Source organism: Echinops telfairi, unplaced genomic scaffold (assembly GCF_000313985.2).
Source record: "Echinops telfairi isolate 266 unplaced genomic scaffold, ASM31398v2 ScPeMD7_7424;HRSCAF=8462, whole genome shotgun sequence".
NCBI classification, from domain to species: domain Eukaryota; kingdom Metazoa; phylum Chordata; class Mammalia; order Afrosoricida; family Tenrecidae; genus Echinops; species Echinops telfairi.
This window is the reverse complement of record NW_022111324.1, coordinates 36,629,692-36,640,002: the sequence shown is the minus strand read 5'-3', so window position 1 is coordinate 36,640,002 and position 10,311 is coordinate 36,629,692. Positions and strand designations below refer to the sequence as shown.

Here is a 10,311-nt window from a genome sequence, read left to right as displayed (position 1 = left end):
GTGATGAGTTGTATGAGCCCCCTAATAAAATGATTATTTAAAAAAAAAAAAAGCCTTCCTCCAATCCTAATGCTGCACTCTTCTTCATATAAGCCAGCTTTTCTGAAGATTTGCCCAGTACGATGTGGAGGTACTGCCCTGACACATGCCTTTCCTGCTTTTGAACCAGGCACTATTCTATTGTTCTCTTTGCACAACTGCCTCTTGATCCATGTACAAGTTCTGGATGAGCACAATGAAGTGTTCTGGAATTCCCATTCTTCTCAAGGTTCTCCACAGTTTAATATAGTTCACACAGTTGAATGTCTTTGCGTAGTCAATGGAACACAAACATCTTTCTGGCATTCTCCACTTTGAGTCAAGATCCAGCTGATATCAGTAATGATAGCCCTTGTTCCATGTCTTCTTCTGAATCTAGCCTGAACATCTGGCAGTTTCCAGCCATTTTCTGTTAAACTGTTGTTGGATTATCTTCTGCACAATTTTACTTGTGTGCGATATCAATGACATATTTCTATAGTTTGAGCATTCTGTCGAGTCACCTTTCTTTGGAATGGGCATAAATATGGATCTCTTCCAGCCAGTTGGCCATATAGCTTGTCTTCCAAATTTCCTGGCATACACGAGCGAGTGTTTCTGGTGCTTCTTCAGCTTTCTGAAACATTTCAGTGGATATACCGACAACTCCTAGTGTCTTGTTTTGGATAATGCATTCAGTGCAGTGTGGACTTCTTCCTTCAGCACCGTCCGTTCTTGCTCATATGCTACTTCCTGAAATGCTTTACTGTCGACTAGTCTTAGTTAACATCTGCCTTAGCATTAATGATGTTGTAAGACTGTTCATGTGCTTTTTGATCACATTTATGTTAAATTCCTTTGTATGTTATTTTTTAATTAAATGAATTATTCTTTTTTGTTTTGATTTGTAGGAGTTGTCTGCATATCCTTGATATTCTACTTATTCAAGAGCTTAGATTACTTCTCTCTTTTAGATGTCTTTTGATGAATAGAATGTATTTGAGTCAGAATTGACTTGATAGCAGGGAGTTTGGTGTTTTGGTTTTTACTTTTTGTGCCTTGTTTAAGGAACATCGATATATTTAAATTTTTATTTTGACATGTATATCTTAATTCATCAGTAATTAGGCTTTCGTAAATGGCAGAAGTTAGAGTTGTTTTCTCATATGAATTCCTTTTTTTTACTAGCCACCTTTATTTAATATCCCTTAATAACATCTCTGTCTTACACCAAGGTACATACTTGTGTGTGCTTTTTCTATTGCATTGATCAATTATCTGTCTCTGGATCAATTAGGAGCCGTATTGGCGCTGTCGCGTGAGTGTTGAACTGCTAGACGCAAGGCTGTGTTTCAACCCACTGGCCCCTCTATAGGAGAAAGATGAGGTTGTCTGCTCCTGGGGCTTTTCTTTTCTCTGCCTTGGGGCACTAGGGGATCCCGGGAGATCAGATATGTCTGCTTTCAGGCTGTTTTTTGCAGATACTTCTTACTTAGGATGATGTTTACTCTGTTAGGTTTTTTAATGTTCTTTTTGGGTGCAATTATATTATTATTTACTAAGAGTCTTCATTATGACTGGATCTTAAATTTTATCAGATGCTTTTGGACAACTATTAAGATGATTAATAGATCATCATTTACCTCTTTTACCATGGTAAATTGTTATATATTGAATTTTGTAGTAGTAAATTACTACCTTGCTTAGCAGGATAATTGCCTTCTTGCATAAGAGTCAAGTCCAGTTGGTCATCCTGTATTGTTTTGTTTTGCATTGATGGATATAATGTAGTAATATTTTGTTTGAATTAGCTTGTAAATCCAGCTGGGCTTGGTGTTGTATATATATGAAAATATTTTAAATTACTGCTTCAAATTCTTTAATAGGTAAGGACTATTAAGGAGTAAAGGAGCATCTTAATTCATATTTTTAGTTATATTTCTGACTTGCGTTTTAGTGTAATAGTGGTTTTAGTTACTCTGCTGATTTATTGTTGTTAGATTATGTTGAGTTCTGACTCACAGTGAACCTATTATAACAGAGCAAAACACTGGCTCGTTTTTAAAATAGTTGCTATGTTTGAGCCAGTTATTGCGGCTTGTCTGGTAGTCTGTCTTACAGAGGGTCTTCTTTTTCAATAACCTTTACTTTAACAGCCTGATGCTCTTCTCCAGGGATTAGTCGCTCCTGATAATATGTACAAAGTATGTGAGATGAAGTCTGAATTTCCTTTCTCTGAAGGAGCATTTTGGCTGTACTTTTCCCAAATCATGGTTCATTCTTGCTTGCTGCCATTAATTAGCCACCTTTTATTTCATATCTGTATTAGGTTCGCCGTTCAGCTGATCTTATTACTAGTTTCTTCAGTTGCCTTCAGCTAAGGACCCTTTCACGAGGGTCGCCTGATTCATAACAGTAGCAAGATTACAGTGATGAAGTAGCAATGGAAATAATTTTATGGTTGGGGGGTCACCACAACATGAAGAACTGTTTTAAAGGGTCGTGGCATTGGGAAGGTTGAGAACCCCTGCTTTAGATTGTCTTAAGCTGCATCTTATGTTATTTCCTTATTAGAAAATTTTTACTTGTGGATTAAACTCCTCACTCCTCAGTGTCAGTGATTTTCAAAGTATTTGATAACCCTATGTTATGACTACAACTATACCCTACAAGCCAACATATATATATTAACATATATTTTCATTTATTCATTTTTTCATACTTTTCTTACTTTTTAGACTGCATGTCCTTCTATGCTTCTTATCCTACCAAGTTTTCAAAGCTCTAATGAAATTTCATATCCATAGAGAAGCATATTCTGGTATTGTAGTCTAAGTTAACGGTTTCAGATTTCTATTTATCTCTCATGAGTAGAGCATGTAGACCTTATTTATTTATTTACTTAATAATTTCTTTTATTTTGGGAGCCCAAAGTTCTCAACCTTTTTTTATTTGACCTTTAATGAACATTACATTTTTATTACTCTATCATATTTTAGCTATGACTCAAGGTAGACCATAATTCATATATATTATATTTTGATCAATTTTAATATTTCTATGGGCAGCATCTGCAATAATCCTTTGTAAAAACGATGAAAAGTAGTTAGTTTCTAGTTTAGGGGTTGCAAAATGAAATACTTTTATCTTGGTCACTTGGATGTTTGAATAGAGAGTAGAAGTTAAGAACAGGAAGTGGTAGCGTGCTGATAAACGAAGAGTGTATATGCATCCATGGAGTCCATTCTGACTCTTTTTGAGGCTGTAAATCTTTATGGGAGCAGATGGCCTCATTATTTCCCCTGAAGATCTTGAAATGTTTAACAGTCCAATGCTTACCCGACAGCTTCACCATATGCCATTTCACAGGATTTCATACCAAATTCTTAGAAGTTTGGGGCCAGCCCTACTTGTTATTCCTGTTCAAACCTCCTTTGTTGTTGTTGTTTAAATCACTTTATTGGAGGCGTTTACAGCTCATATAACAATCCATACATCCATGTCAAGCACATTTGTAAATATGTTGCCATCATTCTTTTTAAAACATTTTCTTTCTGCTTGAGTCCTTGGTATCAGCTCCTCATTTTTCCCCTCCTTGCCCCACCCTCCTACCCTCATGAACCCTTGATAATTTGTAAATAATAATTATTTTCATATCTTACACTGACCACTGTCTCCCCTCGCCCTTGTTTCTGTTGTTCATCCCCCTGGGGGGTTGGGGGTGGCGGTTGTACATCGATTTCGGTTCCCCTTTCTCCCTCCACCTTTCCCCTACACTCATTGTATCGCTACTCCAATTATTCTTCCCAGGAGGCTTATCTTTCTTGGATTCCATGTGTGTTGAGAGCTCTTATCTGTACGAGTGTACATGCTCTGGTCTATCCAAATTTGTAAGGTAGAACTGGGGTCATGATAGTGGGGGGTGGGGGGAAGCATTTAAAGAACTAGAGGAATGTTGTGTGCTTTGTTGGTGCTATACTATACCCTGGCTGGCTCATCCCTTCCTTGTGACCCTTCTGTGAGGGGATGACCAATTGTGTACAGATGGGCTTTCAGTCTCCACTCCGCATGCCCCACCCCCCAGCGCCCCATTCGCATCAATATGATTGTTTGTTCTTGGTTTTCTGATACCTGATAACCGATCTCATCGATCCTCATGATCACACAGGCTGGTGTGCTTCTTCCATGTGGGCTTTGTTGCTTCCCAGCTAGATGGCGCTTGTTTATCTTCAAGTCTTTGAGACACCAGACGCTGTATCTTTTGATAACCAGACATGTTGAACTACACGTTTATTTTAAAATTACAAATAAACTAAAATTAAAAGTAGGTGGAAGACTTTGTAAATGATTTATATTTCACTGAGCTTTTTTGTGACATAAAATTAAAAATCTTCCAAATAGGTGTGTATAATGTAGTTTTTATGAATTTTAGAGATCATATCTCTCTTTATTGTATATTTAGCCCCCAGTGTAATGCCTGGCACATAGGTGCTGAGTAAATATTACTAAATGAATGAGTGGATGATTATACTCTTAAAGCCATTTTTGCTAATTCTGTGCACACTTAGCATAGCCACTGGGTGGCACTCAAGTCACGTTAAAAACTTTATAGTGAAAAGAAAACAAAAAAACCTTTATGGTGTTATTTCACCCATGCATGCAGCAATTACTGTTTTTCCACATGCAAAATCATGGATGGTGTAAAAAATAAATCATTTTCCAAAATTAAGACAACAACCTCTGGAAGCTATAAGTTACAGGTTTGAAGTGCTTAGATCAAAGAATATATATATGTATATATATATTGTATATATTTATTATATATATATTTATATTATATATATATATAATATATATATTTAATTAAGTCATTTTATTGGGGGCTTGAACAACTTTTATCACAATCCACACAAACATCCATTGTGTCAAGCACTTTTGTATATTTGTTTCCCTCATCATTCTCAAAACATTTGCTTTCTACTTGAGCCCTTGGTATTCACTCATTTTTCTCCTTCCTCTTCCCCATGAACCCTTGATAATTTATAAATTATTGTTATTTTGTCATATCTTACACCATCCAACATCTCCCTTCACCCACTTCTGTGCTGTCCGTCCCCCAGGGAGGAGGTTATATGTAGATTTTTGTAATCTGTTCCCACTTTCTCCCTCACCTTCCCTCCATCCTCCCGGTATCGCCACCCTCACCACTTGTCCTGAGGGGTTCATCTGTCTTGGATTCCCTGTGTTTCCAGTTCCTATCCGTATCAGTGTATATCTTCCGGTCTAGCCGGATTTGTAAGGTAGAATTGGGATCCTGATAGTGGGGGGGAGGAAACATTCATGAACTAGAGGAATATTGTATGCTTCATCATTGCTGCACTGCACCCTGACTGACTCATCTCCTCCCCGCGACCCTTCCGCCAGGGGATGTACAATTGCCCTCAGATGGGCCCTGAGTCCCTACTCTGCACTCCCCCTCATTCACAATGCTATGATTTTTTTGATCTTTGATGCCCCATACATGAACCTTTGACGCCTCATGATCTCACAGGCTGGTGTGCTTCTTCTATGTGGGCTTTGTTGTTTCTCAGTTAGATGGCTGCTTGTTTATTTTTAAGCCTTTAAGACCCCAGACTCCATATCTTTTGATAGCCAGGCACCATCAGCTTTTCTCACCGCATTTGCTTATGCACCCGCTTTTGTCTTCAGCAATCATGTCAAGACAGGCTGGTGTGCTTCTTCCATGTGGGCTTTGTTGTTTCTCAGCTAGATGGCCACCTGTTTATTTTCAAGCCTTTAAGACCCCAGATGCTATATCTTTTGATAGCCTGGCACCATCTTCACATTTGCTTATGTACCCGCTTTGTCTTCAGCGTAGATCAAAGAATATTTAATAATATTCTTTGCTGTAGCCTCAACACATATCGTTAATGTGTTGAGATTTTTAAAGTTTATGTAATTACATATAAATTTTAACTTCTTCCAACTTCATTCTTACCTCTCTTAATCCCAGATAATTTCACCTCATTATAAGTTCAGCCCAAGATTAAAAAAGCACTACGTGTTTTCAAATTTTATTCAGTTACCCTTATGAAGTCTCCTTTAATCATTAAAAAAATTCACTCAAAAGATAAATAAAAAATTATCAGCACATGAATTATATTATGCATCTTTTGCTATTTTGCTATTTCCTAATTCATCAATTAAAAGTCAGTTTGAGTATGAGTGCTTTTAAGAGAGGAATTTATTATTATAAAATTTAGGGTTATTTCAGAGGGTAAGTCAAGTTTCTTCATCTGAATAAAGGAGGATAAAAATAGATAATATATATATATATTAAAAAGATAATATACAGATAAATCCTCCAGGACCAGTAATGAGAGTAGTGATACCAGGAGGGTGAAGTGGAAGGTGGGGGGAGAAAAGGGGAACCGATCATAATGATAGACATATAACCCCCTCCCAGGGGGATGGACAACAGAAAATTGGGTGAAGGGAAATAGCGGTCGGTGTAAGACATGAAAAAAATAATAATTTATAAATGATCAAGGGTTCATGATGGAGGGAGGGTAGTGGAAGGGGGAAATGAATTGATACCAAGGGTTCAAGTAGAAAGAAAGTCTTTTGAAAATTATGATGGCAACATATGTACAAATGTGCTTGACACAATTGATGTATGGATTGTTATAAGAGTATAAGAGCCCCCAATAAAATGATTTATTAAAAAATAGATAATATGGAAATTAAAATCATACATTGATAGCATTTTAGGAAAATTTTAAAATAGAAAGTGATATTTAATTTTTGTAACTAAATATAGCAGTAGGATGAAGCTGCATATTTAAAAAAACACTTACCAAATTTAGTTCAATTCTACAATGAACCTTGCTGGCATTCACACTGATTATCTTTGAGTTTCTTTCTAACTCTGTGGTCCCAACACTGCATAGGTACTACAGGGAATATGGAAGTCACCCTTGTCCTTAACCCAAAACCCAGCTCACTGCCATCAAGGCCACTCTGTCTCCGAGACTCTATCAATAGATTGTAGCCTTCTGGGAGACCACATATGTGTATAGAGCTAATTTATAGAACAGTGGCTACAATCAGAGATGCTAGAACCAGCTCACTGTTTAACTGTGTGTTCTTGGGCAAATTATTTAACCTCTTTGTTCTTCAGTCTTTGGAAATGTAAAATAAAGATAATAATACTACTCCTTTATAGTTTATTGAGAGGTTTAAAAGAAGTAATACATGTGAAATACCAAAACGTATCTGTGACATTGTTGAATGCTATCCAAATATTTTCTTCTCTAACTGGAATATAAGCTTCAAATAATTTGTAAAATGAACAACTCACAGATGACTACTGTAAAGACTACATATTATTATTATTTTCCCAGAAGAACACAATGTTTTATTGAAAGACTACATATTATTGAGTGTAAACATATGCAGACAATATAAGCCCTTTTGGGAAATCAGGTGACTTGTTGGATCATTTCTCCAAAATTTATGAACTAGGAGTTGTATTTCAAGGAAGTGAATAGAAGGTGAGCACCAATTCTGTTGGCTTGACTAGCCATGTTTCAGATTAGGAAAAGTTAGGCATGTTACCCTAACTGGTCGGATTGGTAATCACTCATGTTATGAGTTCATTTAATATACTTGGTTTTCTGGAATTTTCAACGCTGAAATTACTGCAAATTATTGGAAACAGACTGGAATACAAATGAAGCATGTTTACTGTGTTTATGCTAAAACTATAGTAAAGCATTAAAAACTAGTACATTAAATTTTATTTTTGAAGCCACAGTCACTGATTACAAACTTTTAAAAACAAATTGCTAATGTCTTTTCTTTTATATTTTATAGGTAATTAATAATGCTTGTGCCACGCAAGCCATAGTAAGTGTGTTATTAAACTGTACCCATCAAGATGTCCATTTAGGAGAGACATTATCAGAGTTTAAAGAATTTTCACAAAGTTTTGATGCAGCTGTGAGTACAATATTTTTATTCCTATATTGCCCTATTTGTGGTGGTTCTTATTTTAATATGGCTCCTTTTGAAAATTGTCATAGATGAAAGGCTTGGCCCTGAGCAATTCAGATGTGATTCGACAAGTCCACAACAGTTTCGCCAGGTAAAGAGACTTTGTTAAATAAATACTATTTGAGGGCAATGTTGATTTAGTGGTAGAATTTTCCCCTTCCATGTGGAAGACCAGGCTTTGATTCTTCCACCCATTTGTCAGTGGACCTCTCATGTTGCTATGGAACTGAACATTGAGTTTCCAGAGTAAGGCAACCTAGGAGGAAAGATCTGGTGATCCACTTTCAGATATCGGAATTGAAAGCAGCGGATCATGCAGTCTGAACCCTTTGTGTGTGGGGTTCCATGGGCCATGGGTCAAGTTGGTAACAAGTAGTGATGATTCTTTTCTTTGCTTCTCTGTTTCTCACTTTCGTTTTTCCCCTTGCTATAGACAGCAAATGTTTGAGTTTGATGCAAAGACACCAGCAAAAGAAGAAGATGCTTTTCACTTCGTCAGTTACGTTCCTGTGAATGGAAGGCTGTATGAATTAGATGGGTTACGAGAAGGACCGATTGATTTAGGTAATCTCATTTTTCTGTACTGCTCAGGCACTACAATTAGTATACAACAAAATTTAGAGGACTTATTATTTCACTTTTAAAAAGTGAAAAATGGTTGGGTGTTTCCCTTCTTATCAGTCATCATGCTGCTTCAGTTTTGAAGGGAAAAGTGACTGAGGTTGTATCGAGCGCTAATGTGCATGATGAATTAGCCCATTGGAAAGTCATATTGGTTACTATTGTTCACTTGGGACCTTTACTTTTTTTTCTAAAATATTTTTTTAACCCAGAGATTATATAACACAACATATTTTTCCAGTTAATTTTAAAAAACTACTCTCTTTCAATCAATTAAAAAAATATTCTTCTGCGTTTTAACTTATTGGCAACAGATATCAAGCATTTCATATCATCTTGTATTAAAAATACATATAAATATATTTCAGAAATTGGATCATTCAGAATCACTAATTTACTACTTAACTATTTATTTACAGCAATATTTGTCTTTACTATTTCTATTTATATGATGTGTTCATGTGCTATCATTTGTTTTGTTCTTCCCTGTCTTCAACCTTGAGCAAAACTTATAAATGTTTATCAAGGTTGGCGTTACAGTCTGTGGTTCTGATATAGCTCTTAAATAATAGGCCCATAGAACATTTTGACTCCTTATATTGAGCTCATTAAGTTTAAAAAAATTTTTTTGAACTAGTTTTTGTAAGCTTTATAAAAAACTTAGTTTAACTGAGTCACTGTTACATGCTATTCATAAAACTTTTATACTTCTAGATTTAAAAGAAATTTAACATAGGTTCATTTCGCTTGTACCTTTTGATTGTACCTCACATATTAAGCCAATATAGTTTATCTAATACAAATTTCAGCAGCCTTTGTGGTATAGAGGTTAAGTAGGCTACTAACCAAAAGGTAGCTGGTTCAAACCCAGCAGATCCTCCAAGAGGAAAAATGAGGCAGTTTTACAGCTTTGAAAACCCTAAGGGGTTAGTTCTACTCTGTCCTGTAGGATCACTGGATGTTAGAATGGACTAGGAGGCAGTGGATTTGGTATGGTTTTTTAAATTGCATGTTGCTGCTTTATTAAAAACTTTTTCTACATCTGCTAAAGAAAGTGGAAGAATGTATTTTTCAATCTTGTTCAAGCTTCTCTAGATTTGTGATGGAATTGACCTCTCTTAGCAAAGGAGTGGTGGTGGCATGATTATGTGTTGGGCTGCGATATGCAAGGTCAGCTGTTTGAAGTGGTTTCAAACAACTGCTCCGCAGAAGAAAGGGCTTTTCTACTCCAGTAAAGAGTTATTGGAAGCTCACGGGGACAGTTCTACGCTGCCCATAGTGTTGCTGTGTGGCCCATAGAATTAGCTAGCTTCTACCTGGTCAGCCTTTTCTTTCCTTAGAAATATCAAATATATAAGAATTAAAGAGAAAAAAAAGTGCAGCTAGTTGGTGACTTTCTAAAAATTGAGATGTGGGTGGGGATAAAGGAGCTAAAACACCGGATAAAATCAGTATTACACTACACATGGATTTCAGTTTCATTTTATACTTATGAAGCTGGAAATCAGATAGATATGGGATGAATCCTTTTTGCTACTAAGAAGCTGGTTTTCTTAACCCTCAGTTTCACCATTTATTAAATGAGGGAAGTTATGTTTGTACGTACCCACAGGTTTG

General features: G+C 36.2%; 1 protein-coding gene across 4 annotated transcripts in view; it reads left to right on the top strand.

The window, feature by feature from the left end:
• The window catches only part of UCHL5 (ubiquitin C-terminal hydrolase L5), a 68,036-nt gene that overhangs the window by 35,158 nt on the left and 22,567 nt on the right, over nt 1-10,311 (top strand). For all 4 annotated transcript variants that reach the window (XM_045298158.1, XM_004706655.3, XM_004706654.2 and 1 more), the window contains exons 4-6: nt 7,894-8,019; nt 8,103-8,164; nt 8,507-8,637. In XM_045298158.1, the coding sequence (XP_045154093.1) occupies nt 7,894-8,019; nt 8,103-8,164; nt 8,507-8,637 (319 nt within the window). The remainder of the gene's footprint in view (nt 1-7,893; nt 8,020-8,102; nt 8,165-8,506; nt 8,638-10,311) is intronic.